At 47.3% G+C, this 15,364-nt stretch overlaps 1 protein-coding gene and 1 long non-coding RNA gene across 2 annotated transcripts; one reads left to right on the plus strand and one right to left on the minus strand.

Moving 5' to 3' along the window:
* Nucleotides 1-10,756: 10,756 nt before the first annotated feature.
* Nucleotides 10,757-13,327, plus strand: LOC123185525 (uncharacterized). The gene is made up of 3 exons (XR_006493422.1): nucleotides 10,757-10,998; nucleotides 11,088-11,184; nucleotides 11,271-13,327. It is a non-coding gene; the product is annotated as an uncharacterized lncRNA (long non-coding RNA).
* A 956-nt stretch (nucleotides 13,328-14,283) lies between these two features.
* On the minus strand, nucleotides 14,284-14,919 carry LOC123185524 (uncharacterized). Its single transcript, XM_044597397.1, has one exon. It carries the CDS (start codon nucleotides 14,805-14,807, stop codon nucleotides 14,463-14,465), a length of 345 nt encoding a protein of 114 aa, XP_044453332.1. The 5' UTR covers nucleotides 14,808-14,919; the 3' UTR covers nucleotides 14,284-14,462.
* Between the last annotated feature and the right edge of the window lie 445 nt (nucleotides 14,920-15,364).

Here is a 15,364-nt window from a genome sequence, read left to right on the forward strand (position 1 = left end):
AACGACATTTCAGGCATCAAGATGAGCTCAAATGAAAATGATGCAATGATATTAAATGATGTACTCGTTGAGACGAACATTTTGATATGCTACACGCACGAATTGAAGCCATGGTGAGGGAGTTATGATGCAATGAAAAATGCCAAAAGATTAGGGTTCGGAGGGAAAAGTCAACCGAGTGAAATCTCCAGATCCAGATCTTGATCGCACGCGGACCAATGTGCTCGCCGGAGAAGTCGGCGGAAACGAAGATGGTGGTGGTCGGAGCTGCACCAGCTCGCCGGCCGGAGCTCACGCCGGAGCTCGCCGGAGAGGAGGCCGGAGTGGAGGCGCGGTGGAGGAGGAAGCCCGCAGCGGTGGCGATAGCCGGAGGCGGCGGGGCGCGCCGGCGAGCAGCGGTGGCCGACGGGAGAGGAGCCGTGGCGCGGTGCTCTCCTCGGGTGGCGGCGGCGACGTTTGGGCCCCACGGGCCCAATTCGGGCCACGCGGGCCAGCGGCGGGGCTGAGGAGAGAGAGGCGGCGGTGGGACAGGTGGCGATCTCCGATTCGCCCGGGGTGGTGTCGTGGTGACGTGGCGTGCTCCGATAGGCCGGAGTGAGGTGGCGGTGGCGGCGGACATGTCCGGCCGGTGGTGGGGAGTTTTGTCCGACGGCGCGAGGAGCGGGGCTAGGGTTTCATCTGCGTGAAAAAATTGGGAGGCACACATATATATAGGTAGAGGGAGCTAGGAGAGTCCAAATGAGGTGCGGTTTGCGGCCACGCGATCGTGATCGAACGACCGAGATGATGGAGGAGGTTTAGATGGGTTTTGGGCCACTTTGGAGGGGTGTTGGGCTGCAACACACACGAGGCCTTTTCGGTCCCTCGGTTAACCGTTGGAGTATCAAACGAAGTCCAAATGGCACGAAACTTGACAGGCGGTCTACCGGTAGTAAACCAAGGCCGCATGACAAGTCTCGGTCCAATCCGAAAACGTTTAACACCCGGACACGAAAAGAGGTAGAAAGGACCACTGGAGGACATAGGAGCACCGGATTGCAAAGCGGATAACGGGGAAAATGCTCAGATGCATGAGACGAACATGAATGCAAATGAAATGCACATGATGAGATGATATGCAAAGCGTGACACGCAATCAATGACAAGGCAACAACAGAGAATAACTGAAGGACACCTTGCACATCGGTCTCGGGGCGTTACAACACTCCACCACTACAAAAGGATCTCGTCGCGAGATCTTGAATGGCACCGGAGGGAAAATGGAAGAGAAAGAGAAGAGGTAAAACTAAGTTGCTTCTTTGACAAACGAGTGAAACCAAAGAACCTTGCAATGGTTAAGCCATTTCGAGAAAAGAATACAACGGAGATGAACAAAGTTGAAAGTACTCCGTTAGGAAAGAGGAACAAGGAAGAACCGATTCGGGTAGCACTTCGGTTGAAAAGAGATGAAAGACTTGATAAAATGAAAGAGCTTGAGCAAAAGGACACAACCATCCGGTTAAATGGATAAACCAAGAAAAGAACACGATCCTGACAAAACGAAAAGATGGGTTGAAGAGAGCAACATCACAAAGCCTTCGGAACAAAAGTAAGAATGGAATGGAATGAACGACGAGAAACAAGATCTTGAGGGAGCACGCTTACAACAAATGCTAGAACGGAGTTGTTGGAAAACCAACAACGAAAAAACAAGGTTTTAGTGGGCTTATGGAGCACATCTCAAAATTACGAGATGAAATTCTGCCACTAACGAAAACAATAGATTGGATTGATATAAACAAGGAGACGAGAAACTATTTCACCGAGAGGGTAAAAGAAGAACTTGGGTCAAACATAAGCTCCATAAATAGCAAGAATCCTTAGGGAAAGCTTTAGGTGAAATATAAACCAAGATAACTCAAATGAGGAGATTGATGGGTTTAAATACCTCATTCTTAACAACATGTGAATCATGAAACATGAACTCAAATTATCAAGAATGACATAATACCACCTCCAATGATACGGAAGAAAGAATTGCACTCTGGATAGCAAGATGGAGAATGCTTGAGCTCCTCTGAATAGAATCTTGATGAACACTTTGAGAAGGAATTAAAACCTTTATGAACCAACATGTAGAGCCTCCATGAAGAACTCTGGTAAACAAAAGGATAATGAAAAGAAAGAGAAGTTGAAAACACAAGGTGAAACCTTGCAATGATTTGATGGATCTTTGGAATGATATAATTGAAATAACTTTGAGCTCCGGAAAAGAAAGATGGACAACTTGAATCGAGAATTTGATGAACCTCCGGAATAAGGAATTAATCACTTGGGTGAAACAAGAGTAAGAATTATGTTATGCGTATCCTTCACCAATTAAATTGATGAACATCAACGGATTTGACATATTACTTATTCTCGTAGAAAGGATTAAGATAGATATAGCGTCAACTTGGAAGGTCTTCAATGAACCACCGGTAGGATTAGGAAACAATGAATGAATTGGTATGATAAGGAAGGAAGAGAAATCTTAAATGAACCACTGTAAGGATTGAAAATGAACGAAGATAACATAAAGAAACACCGGGAAGAATTAGCAAATGAGCGAAGATGCTTGAGAGAATTTAGATACATGAGAACGAAGAGATCAAGAGCTGGTAATAGAATACTTGAATGATGCACCGGTAAGATTTAGAGAAAGAGAGTTGAAAGTTGAGAATTAATAAATCTGAGATGATGGACTCCAGATGATCAAACTGAAAAGACTCCTGAATTGCTCTGGATAGGTGAAAAGAATTTTCGCGATCAAAACAATTACGAGAGGATGGCCTTGAACTAGAACCACGAATCTCTGAGAGAACGGATAAGATATGGATGTAAACTCTTCTTCGATCTTCAAAATCCGAGAAAAACTACGAGAAACACCACCAAATTGTTGAGGCACTCCGGGATGAAGAATAGAAAGGTTGGTCCAACGATGAAAAGAGTTTGGAAGATCTTGGAGAAGGCATTTGGCTGATGATAATTCATTCTTACGTCAAACTTGGAAAAGAATTTCAGAGTAACTCCGGGAAGATTAGAAGAGTCAGGTAAGATCCTGGAAAAAGACCTGTGGGTTAGGGCCCACTCAAAAGAAACACCGTTGAAATGATTTATAAGAGAGGTTGCACTGATTGAATTAAATGAGTTGAGTGAGATAACAACCTCGAAAGATCTTGAACGAATGTAGAGTGGAAAACACGAATCTTCGAGATATCTTGAGCACTCCGGAACAAATGGATAGCGAGAGGTGAATAATTAAGAAGTGAACCGGCAAGAGAAAACATTTGGAACGAGGAAAAGATATGATCGACAAGGCTTGACTTGAATCCACTGGAGAAGAAAAAGAACGAATAATGATGAACTAGAAGCTCCATTAGAATCTTCATGAGAAAACACCGGGTAAGAACATTGAAAGGAAAGAAAGAAGAGACTTCACAACAATAAAATGATACTTGATTGAGATATATGAGTCCTTCAAGTCAAGCAAGGGTGGGAGGGTGGGAAAACAAAGGCAACTTGGGATGGATGAAACAAACAACATTAAGAGCTTAGATTGAATCTTGCGGATGTTGAAAATGGAGGGATCCGCTTGAAGAGAAGCACACCGGTTGAAAAGAAATTGAAATGACAAACTCGATGATCGAGAAGGATTAGTATTCACATAGAAATATGAGAACACCGCTTAGGAAAGGTATGGAATCAACACTTGACTTCGAAGCAACTCGAATACCACAACTCGAAACAAAGGATTGGCTCGCTGAATAAGCCAGAACAAACATATGACAGAGATTTCGTCCGAAGTTTTCGTGGTGGGGCCTACACGGGCTCGATCGTACAACACCATCATGTACAAGGCAGTGCACATGACATACGAAGCGTCCCCGAGTCGGCATAGCCAAGGACTCTTTAAGACACAACGAGACCACTGTAAAACCAACCGTGGATAGGCAGACCACTAGACGTCGAACCCCAATATCATATCATACATTTGTCGGGAAGATATCCTAGGAGCTACTTGAATTCCCACTTATAAACTCCCGAAACTTCCCGGTTATGCAATCAGGTGTTGGGGATACAGGGGAAGCATAATATCTCACCCAAACTAGCAAATCCTACATCCAGCTGTATCCATCCTTCAACACATAACCAAGAAACCTTCAGAAATCGTCTACCTCAACCTTCAAAAAGCATCCATTATACGAGTTATGGCAATACTCCCGAACTCCCGCCCCAGTACTGGGTGGCGTCGAGGTTATCTCACCAACAACTGCATAAAAGAGATTTTTGATGTCGGCGAAACTAATCTCAGGTATTCCAGAACTGCAACGATAAAATTGTGACAACAACACCTCGGAGCTCAACTCCCCGGGACACGGCACAACCCCTAAATGTCAGGAGGCACCAAGAACAATGTTCTCGTCACAAAACCATCGGAACAATTCCAAGATACCCGCATGATCCTAATTTTTTTTAGTGAAATTTGAGAAGAGAAGAGTCAAAACTCTACGTCAGGATGCCTCACCAGAGCGATGAAGGGACTGGGGAGTAAAAAGAATTCCTAACTCTCTGATATATATAATCCTAAATGACTCAAAACATTTTTCTAGACTCAACAACGCCAACGATTCGATCAAGCAGGGGGCTCCTAAGGTCGGGGATGGCTCTGATACCAACTTGTAACGCCCTCGATGCGACTATATCTCCCACGTGTCGAAGCACGACTTAGAGGCATAACCGCATTGAAAGCAATGTCGCAAGTGAGGTAATCTTCACACAACCCATGTAATACATACGGGAAAGAGATACAACGTTGGCTTACAATCTCCACTTCACACAATTACATGAATAAAGCATTACATGAACCAGATACAATCAAGGTCCGATTACGAAACCAAAATAAAAGAAGACTACCACAAAAGCTACGCAGATCCCCGATCGTCCCGACCGGGCTCCACTTCTGATCAACTAGAACGAAGCAACACAAAAGACAAGATCTTCATCGAGCTCCTCCTTGAGCTTGGTTGCGTCACCTGCTCGGTAACATCGGCACCTGCAAACTGGTTTTGGAAGTATCTGTGAGTCACGGGGACTCAGCAATCTCACACCCTCGCGATCAAGACTATTTAAGCTCATATGTAAGGTAAAAGGTATGAGGTGGAGCTGCAGCAAGCGACTAGCATATATGGTGGCTAACATACGCAAAAGAGAGTGAGAAGAGAAGGCAAGGCACGATCGAGAAACTATGATCAGGAAGTGATCCTAGAACAACCTACGTCAAGCATTACTCCAACACCGTGTTCACTTCCCGGACCCTGCTGAGAAGAGACCATCACGGTTACACACACGGTTGATGCATTTTAATTAAGATCAACTTCAGGTTTTCTACAACCGGACATTAACAAATTCCCATCTGCCCATAACCGCGGGCACGGCTTTCGAAAGTTCATAACACTGCAGGGGTGTCCCAACTTAGCCCATCACAAGCTCTCATGGTCAACGAAGGATATTCCTTCTCCCGAGACATTCTGATCAGACTCGGCATCCCGATTACAAGACATCCTCGACAATGGTAAAACAAGTCCAGCAACACCACCCGAATGTGCCGACAAATCCCGATAGGAGCTGCACATATCTCGTTCTCAGGGCACACTCAGATGAGCTCTCCATACAACTAACATCAAACCTCGAGTTTCCCCGAGGGGGCGCTGCACAGGGCTCTAGTTTGGACCTACTCAGAGGAGCACTGGCCCGCGGGGGGGGGGGGGGGGTTAAAATAAAGATGACTCCTGGGCAGGCCTACCCAAGGGAAAGAAAAGGCTAGGTGGCGAATGGTAAAACCAATGTTGGGCATTGCTGGAGGAGTTTTATTCGAGGTGAACTGTCAAGGGGTTCCCATTATAACCCAACCGCGTAAGGAACGCAAAATCCGGGAACATAACACCGATATGACAGAAACTAGGGCGGCAAGAGTGGAACAAAACACCAGGCATAAGGCTGAGCCTTCCACCCTTTACCAAGTATATAGATGCATTAATTAAATAAGAGATATTGTGATATCCCAACAAAATATCCATGTTCCCACATGGAACAAGCTCCAATCTTCATCTGCAACTAACAACGCTATAAGAGGGGCTGAGCAAAGCGGTAACATAGCCAAAACAACGGTTTGCTAGGACAAGGTGGGTTAGAGGCTTGGTTCAACAATATAGGAGGCATGATTAGCAAGTGGTAGGTATCGCAGTATAGGCATAGCAAAAGAGCGAGCAACTAGCAAGCAAAGATAGAAGTGATTTCGAGGGTATGGTCATCTTGCCTGAAATCTCGCAAGGAAAAAGAACGAGTCCATGAAGAAGACAAACGGACGTAGTCGAACGGGTCCTCAAAAACGTGACGTTAACGGAACCAACCCGAAGAAGCTACACCGGAAAAAAGCACACAACATAGTAAACAACCAACACATGAACATGATATGATATGTGGGATGCAGTATGCGGTGCATATGCATGATTTGACAAGGAATTATTGAACCTGGCCTCAACTTGGAAATCCAAGAGTGCCACTGGAAAGGTGAGGTGATTTCGGTTGAAATCAATAATAAAGATCACCGGAATCGGATGCACGGTTTGGAAATGGCAAGCAAAACAAATATGGCACCGGTCTGCGATTAACAGCAAGTGACCATCTAAATGCAACAAGATAAATATGCTACAACACTCAAACATGGCAACAAAATACATGGCAGGGATCCACTCATGATGCTTAACAAAAGATGAACACTGAGCTACAGCTAATTCACTCAATAACAGGTTCAAACAAGCATGGCAGAAGTGCAAAAGATAACAGGTTTCAGACTTAGTGAAATTAACACATGTCTGGAATTTATCATCAGGTAGCAATCTTTAGAGCATGAAAACTACATGCTACAGGAACATAACATGGCAAAGCAAGGCATGAAATGAAGCTACTCAAAGCACTTAACAAAAGTCCCTTAGTGACCTTGAGCCAAAAGGGATCAGAAAATAGAATTGCAAGCATGTGAACATGGCAAAAACATAAACAGATTCAGACTTAGTGAAAAACTGGAGCATACAAAACAGTTAACGAGTAGACATGTTTACGAGCTCGATGCACTCACTACAGAGCATTGCATGACAAACTAAGCATACACCCATGAAGAAGACATGGCATAGAAACTAGACATGGCAAGAACAACAACATAGCATGCACGGATCAACAACAACAGCCTCGGCAAAATCGCTAAACATGTCAATGATCTGCCAGGAACATTTTATAGCAAAAGTAGAGCTCGATTGGCTCAAGCTAGGGTGCTCCATAATTGCAAACAAAGACATGGATAGATATAGCACAACAATATTAACAAAACATCCATACTGATCATCCTCAAAAGAGGCATGGATCACTAGAAAACAACATGAACATATGGCATAACAACAAAATCAGGACAAGGACTTAGAGAAATTCTAAGTCCCTGAAATCAGCATTACCGATTACGCTACTTTGCATGCTCGTGCTAGTCACCACAAATATCATGAAAATACATGGCATACACCCCTGTAAAGATGGCATGGCATATTACAAAACACATGTAGAGCTCAGGATCATAGCATGCACACATTAATTATGGCAAAAATGACAAAATGGCATTTGCTGAAACAGATCTGACAAAATCCTCACATAGCCCTCTTCCAACGACATTTCGGGCATCAAGATGAGCTCAAATGAAAATGATGCAATGAGATCGAATGATGTACTCGTCGAGACGAACATTTTGATATGCTACACGCACGAATTGGAGCCACGGTGAGGGAGTTATGATGCAATGAAAAATGCCAAAAAGATTAGGGTTCGGAGGGAAAAGTCAACCGAGTGGAATCTCCAGATCCAGATCTGGATCGCACGCGGACCGATGTGCTCGCCGAGAAGTCGCCGAAAACGAAGATGGTGGTGGTCGGAGCTGCACCAGCTCGCCGGAGAGGAGGGCTCGCCGGCCGGAGCTCACGCCGGAGCTCGCGGGAGAGGAGGCCGGAGTGGAGGCGCGGTGGAGGAGGAGGCCCGCGGCGGTGGGGCGCCTGGCGGCGGTGGCGGGGCCACGCCGGCAAAGGGCGGCGCCGGCGGGAAGGAGGCGAGGCGCGGTGGCGATAGCCGGAGGCGGCGAGGCATGCCGGCGAGCAGCGGTGGCCGGCGGGAGAGGAGTCGTGGCGCGACGCTCTCCTCGGGTGGCGGCGGCGATGTTTGGGCCCCGCGGGCCGGCGGCGGGGCTGAGGAGAGAGAGGCGGCGGTGGGATAGGTGGCGATCTCCGATTCGCCCGGGGCGGCGGCGCGGTGACATGGCGTGCTCCGATAGGCCGGAGTGAGGTGGCGGTGGCGGCGGATATGTCCGGCCGGTGGTGGGGAGTTTTGTCCGGCGGCGCGAGGAGCGGGGCTAGGGTTTCATCTGCGCGAAAAATTCGGGAGGCACACATATATATAGGTAGAGGGAGCTAGGAGAGTCCAAATGAGGTGTGGTTTGCGGCCACGCGATTATGATCAAACGACCGAGATGATGGAGGAGGTTTAGGTGGGTTTTGGGCCACTTTGGAGGGGTGTTGGGCTGCAACACACACGAGGCCTTTTCGGTCCCTCGGGTAACCGTTGGAGTATCAAACGAAGTCCAAATGACACGAAACTTGACAGGCGGTCTACCGGTAGTAAACCAAGGCCGCATGACAAGTCTCGGTCCAATCCGAAAACGTTTAACACCCGCACACGAAAAGAGGTAGAAAGGACCACCAGAGGACATAGGAGCGCCGGATTGCAAAACGGACAACGGGGAAAATGCTCGGATGCATGAGACGAACATGAATGCAAATGAAATGCACATGATGACATGATATGCAAAGTGTGACACACAAGCAATGACAAGGCAACAACAGCGAATAACTGAAGGACACCTGGCACATCGGTCTCGGGGCGTTACATGGAGAATCCCACATACCCCGAGTCCTACTTTCGGCGCCGTTTTAGGATGAGCATCGAGTTGTTCAAACACATTGTGGAGAAACCGGTGGGCCATGATCGGTTTTTCAGCAAAGGAGGAATGCCGCCGGAAGACTCGAGCATAGCACCTTTCAAAAGGTGATCGCCGCTTTGTGTATGTTGGCATACGGTATTCCGGCGGATCTAGTTGATGATCACTTGGGCATAGGTGAGTGTCAAGCCATCATGTGTGTCAAGCGCTTCACAATTGGAATTATGCAAGTGTTTGGTGCGAAGACGCCGCAAGGCTTTTGGAGATGAACCAAGCTTGCGCGTTCTATGTATGCTTGGCTCAATAGATTGAATGCATTGGAGTTGAAAGAACTGTCCTAAGGCATGGCATGAACAATTCCACGGCTAGAAAAAGGGTTCCACTATAATCCTTAAAGCAGTGGCTGATCGGGAGACTTGGATTTGAAATATATATTTTTGGATGCCAGGATCTTTGAATGACATCAATGTTGTTCAACGGTCACCACTCATGAATAGGATTGCAAATGGTGAGATGCCACCGTTGCAGTTTGTAGCAAATGGCCATACCTACAACTATGACTACTATCTTACGGATGACATCTACCCAAGGTGGCAAACATTTGTGAAGCCGTTGACGGCACCGCAAGTTAAGAAAAATCTTGGTTTCCACAATGCTCAAGCAGCGGCTAGGAAAGATACAGAGAGAGCTTTTGGGATTTTGCAAGCCTAATTTGCTATCGTGAGAGGACCGGCTAGATTTTAGGATCAAAAGATCCTTTGATACATCATGAATGCTTGTGTGATCATGCATAACATGATCACCGAGAACAAGCGCGGGCAAGATTTACACTATTCTCAGTATGAGTTGATGGGACACCTCGTGCGAGTGCAGAGGAGGGCTGAGAGGGTGGCTCGCTTTTGTTGCCTCCTATCATGTCATTCGATGTGCCGAAACACATGATGACCTTCAAAAGGATCTAACTGAGGAGTGATGGTCCTGGAATAGGCGACAAAACTAGTTTGATGTTGTATGTTTGTTGTCGACCACCTCGCCTACGCCTGCGCCTGCGCCTGCCCCATTCTCTGGAAATGAATTCCCGGAGCGCCTGGAAAGCTTGCAGTCGATGATGATCCGAAATTGGTCTGGGGAATTGATGATAATCGCGGCTGACAGACAGGTCAAGGTCGTTCACATTATACTCTATCTTGTTTGGCATTGCGATAATATCCCCAGTCTGTTGCTGTTGCTGTCTGGGCGTCCCTATCCTTTCCCGCTTCTTTTCGCTGTATCAATCCGGAAGAGGTAAAAGCACCCGAAGTACCCTAACTTGCATGGGATGTGATGTTTTAGTCCCAAACTTGCACAATGCAACTCCACCATACCCTAACTTGCATTGGATGTGATGATTTAGTCCCCGGCCTATCACAGAGTGACAAGTGACAGCCAGGTGGCTGGACAGTCATCCTCTGCACTTTTGCAAAAAACACCCTGCCGTTTTACCTAATCAACCCAAGCTACAGGAGAGCACCTGAATTAATTCTCCCTGAAATCCACTGCGCGTCCGAGGATATAGTTGTTGTCCATTCAATTAACATTAGCACGACCATTCAATGAACGAGGAGCTGGGCCAAGTATACACGATTCTCACGGATAAGACTGGGACTTTGAGAGTACGTATAATGTGCAGTATAATGTACGAGAGGCTGTCAAACTGTCAGAGTACGTATGGTGAAGCGACACAGAAGCACATAAATGATTACGCTGATGCTGGCCTGAGGACACTAGTTCTTGCATACCGTCAACTTGAGGAGATCGAATACACTAAATTCGAAAGGAACTTCACAGCAGCTAAGAATTCTGTCAGCGCTGATCGGGATGAGCTGATTGACAAAGCGACAGATTTGATAGAGATGGATTTGATTCTGTTTGGAGCCGCCGCCGTTGAGGACAAGCTGCAAAAGGGGGTGAGTAAATCTTATCTTCTTTCATGCTGTAAAATGGAACAGTTCAAGACTTCTCTTTGGTTTGCGCATGCTAATTTCCCTTTTTCTAGGTACCTGACTCACTGACTGCATCGACAAACTTGCTAAGGCCGGCATCAAGATATGGGTGCTGACAGGCGACAAGACGGAGACCGCCCTCAACATCGGGTATAGCATCTCTCCTAGATGTTTTGATGCTTATAGCGATATTTGGCCAATTTTATGAACTTAAAATCAGATGCTCTTTTTCACAGATATGCCTGCAGTCTACTCAGACAAGGGATGAAACAAATAACCATCACACTAGATACACCAGATATCATTGCCTTGGAGAAAGGTGGTGACAAAGGAGCCATTAATAAGGTAGGTAAAGTATTGCAGATTATAGTTACCGAGTCCTCTGTCTAGTACACTGACCAATTCTTATGTAGTTTATACTATCTATGTGTTCATTTTCGGTTCTGTAGTGCATTACGTTTGGTAACAAATTAACTACATAACTGCCTGCATATTGATCAAACACTGGTTTGTTTCTCTTGTTTTTTGACATGGAACACTCTTATTCCATTTATGACACGGCTGAGATACTGGTTACATAACGGGTTACATCAGCAGGAAAATTGTCCAACCACAAACGCATTTCAGCATTAGCTAATCCTGCGCCCCTTGCTGCCAGTACATGTGATGGCATGTTACAGTCACGCGAGACATGGACTACACTTGTGCTAATGAATTGTGAATTGAGTTTGGCCTTGATATCTCGAAACATTTGTCCCAGTGGAGCAAAGTCATAAGAGTTGGAGGTCACTGCTTGCTGCAAGTTGAGACTGTCAGTCTCAAAAATTACCCGCCCCACGCCCAGTTGGTCAACTAGCTGAACAACATGTGAGAGGGATATGGTTTCAGCATGTAGAGCATCAGAAACGTCATCAGCAGATCCTGCTGCCAGGAACTTAATGTCTGATTCCGAATCTATGCAAATCATACCCCACCCTCGATGGCCCAAACTTGCGTTAAATGAGGCGTCTACATTGATCTTAACACAGTCTTGTGGAGGGGTCTCCCATCTAGTTTGCGTTGATGTGTGAGCTACTTTTTTCGACGCGAAGAATTCCATCCAATCCCTGACATGGCGTCTCACGGCAAACTGAAACGCATCAACCTCCATTCATTTCCTTCCATGATTTCCCCCATTCCGTTCAGACCACCACTGCCAGAGGCAAGCAAGTGTCAGTAATTTCTTTTCTTCCGGCAGATCAAAAAATGTCTGGAGAACTTGTTTTGGATTGGTGAATTGGACTAGCTCGGATCAGACATCATCAAGTAGCAGGGCTCTCCAGCGTTGTTTTGCTAGTTTGCATTTGAAGAATAAATGGCCTCCATCCTCAAAGTATTTCCCGCAGACTGCGCATCTAGTGTCCAGATCAACACCACTCCTATTTTATATTCATATAAGTTGGGTGGCTGTTGTGTGCAAACCTCCACAGAAAATGGTGCACTTTTGGCGGGCATCTAATCTTCCATAAAGAAGAGAACAACGATGAAAACTAGTCCTCCTTATCTGAACTTTGGCCAGCCTGCTTGCCCGCCTCCCTTTTAAACACTACAACGTGAATCTTATATGCGGATTTGACTGAAAACAGACCCTTATTATCGAAGTTAATGCTAATGCTAATGCTATCTGCAGTGCAGTTTCAGTTAATTGAATGGTCGTGCTAATGTTAATTGAATGAACAACAACTATATCCTCGAAACGGGCGCGAAGTGGATTTCAGGCAGAATTAATGCAGGTGCTCTCCTGTAGCGCGGGTTGATTATGAAAAACTGTAGGGTGTTTTTTGTAAAAGTGCAGGCGATGACCGAACCAGCCACCTGGCTGCCACTTGTCACGCTATGATAGGTCGGGGACTAAATCATCACATCGAGTGCAAGTTGGGGTATGATGAAGATGCATTTTGCAAGTTTGGGACTAAAACATCACATTCCATGCAAGTTAGGGTACCTGGGTGCTTTTACCTCAATCCGGAAGCACCCATCCATCAATCATTATCTACCATCGTGACAAGGTGATCTCGCAGTAAGATCTTGCACGATGTGTCTGCCCCCCTTTGGATCCGCAGATCCACGGCAGCGTTGGCCTCTCTCTGTCTGTCTCTCTCATTTACAGCTGCATTTTCACCAGTGATCCGCGGCGCTGTCACCGAAAACGCATGAGGAGGTGCGCGCCGTGGCAGCGCCATCCAGACACAGCACATACTCCTATCTATCTACCCCAACCCCCCTGCCAAACCGATGACCCGCACGTTCCAGCTTGCACGCACGCAGACGGCTGCTCGATCGACCGGGCACCGAGTCGAGAAGCAGATGGGTGATCTGATCACGGGTTAGGCAATGCACGCGACAAGGATCGGCTTCTCTTCCCTTTGAGAACCCACGCACGCACGTAACCTGGGCGGATGCAACGGCCCCGTGATGAGGGTAGTAGGTCTTGGCTGGCGTCGACGAGGACGCATCATGCAGCATGCCCTGCCCACCCCGGCCGAGCATTAGCATCGGCAAGCAGCAGGGCAGGGCGGTGCACATGGCAGTGCAAGGCGGGCAGGGCACCTCTCCCTATCCCTATCCTCGCATTCATGGCGACAACAGTGCAACATGCCGCATGCGTGCTCCGCCCGGTAACTCGTCTATCTATCTCCTGTTGGCTCGGCTTTTTTTTTTGAAACGAATGTTGGCTCGGCTTCGTTCAGCTACGACTCCATCATCACCTCGGCTGGCCCGACTTCAATCCTCCTCCTTTTCTTTCTTTTTTGCGAGAGACTGGCCTGACATCACTCCTGCCTCTGCCTGCCAAACACACATGCACAGAACGGGGGCCGGCGCCCATGGCGGATCGGCCGGTGTGCCGTATACCAGAACTTGGGATTTCTGCAACGACTTTGCCGACTAGCTTTGCTTGCCGTTTACGAACGCGGAATTTCGGCAACCCTTGCTTTGCTTCATTGCTTCTACTCTCCGGCATTATTGGTGAGCATGGAGCAGACTCTCGACATAATCCTCCGAGAATATCGGCCGGGCACGGAATCACGGATCAATTATCGCTTCGCGGTACAAATGTACTGCTCAAGTCCACTAGTAGGTCACAAGCAAACCATGGTTTGTACTCCCAACATGATTGGAATTTGGAATTGCTATAGCACAGTCGTACCATACAGCACCAAACTTGCCTCTGCTTTGGAAGCAAAAAAAAGGGTCTTAAAAAGAATGAAATGTAGCAATGCAATCTTCAGATTTCCAGACATCAACAAATCGCTTGAGTCGCGGTTAAAAAATTCGTTACATATAATCAATCTACTTCTCCATTGAGCAGTAGTGAGTAGTGTATATACATTAGTGCTGTTGTCTTCATGACCACAGTCACAGGGCAGCACCGTCACCAGCTAGGCTGGCTACTCCTGCCCCGCGCGCCTCACCAGCGCGGCCGGCAGGAAGGGCGCGGCGAAGCACGGCTCCACGCCGGTCCACGACGGCGGGGCGTCGGCCGTCCCCGGGGGCCCCGACAGCACCGCCACGCAGAGCTCGGCCAGGCGCCACATGGCGCTGCGGAACCATCGGAGCTTGATCCGACGCCGGAGGCCGCAGAGGCCGCGGACCCCGCCAGCCCGTGCGCCGGCACCGTCACCGCCGTTCCCGAGCCGGACGACGTGGACCTTGCGGCGCAGCCCGTGGCGCGGCAGGCGGAAGCGCGCCGGGGAACGGCGCGGCGCCACCACGCTGCACGGCGCCTCCCCCATTCTTCTCCTTCTTGATTGGGCTTTTGCTTTCTTGGTTGGTGCAGGCAGAGGCAGTACAGTAGCCTCAGCTCGACCGTGGTTTCTGTTTTCCTCGGCCCCTCTCGTGTTGGCGTGTGGTATATAAAGAGGGCGGGAGGAGGAGAGGGGATCAGGGGATGATGGGCTGTGCGTTTGGTGACTTGCTCTGCATGTGCATAGCTCTTGATGAAATAAAGTGTACTATATTAAGATGCTTGTTGGCAAATGCTGTTACGCTGAAATGACAATATGAACATGCATGAACGAATCTTGGGAAAAGAACATACGTGTGGGTCTCTTGGGATATTGGTAATCAATTCGATTAGAATTGAGGCAGTTCAGATGTGTCTTTGAAAAGAGCTACTGATAATTGTACTGAGTTTCACCAGAAGGTGACTTTATACATACCTGCCTCTCTTTGTTTTTTTTATTTTTTGTAATTACACACATGTCCGATTATATTGATAAGTATTACACTAGTTGGTACTAGCTCATAATTGTTGGTAGAGCCATAGAGCTGAACCATATTCTCCTAGAAA

The sequence above is a fragment of the Triticum aestivum genome, chromosome 2A, assembly GCF_018294505.1.
Source record: "Triticum aestivum cultivar Chinese Spring chromosome 2A, IWGSC CS RefSeq v2.1, whole genome shotgun sequence".
NCBI classification, from domain to species: Eukaryota; Viridiplantae; Streptophyta; class Magnoliopsida; order Poales; family Poaceae; genus Triticum; species Triticum aestivum.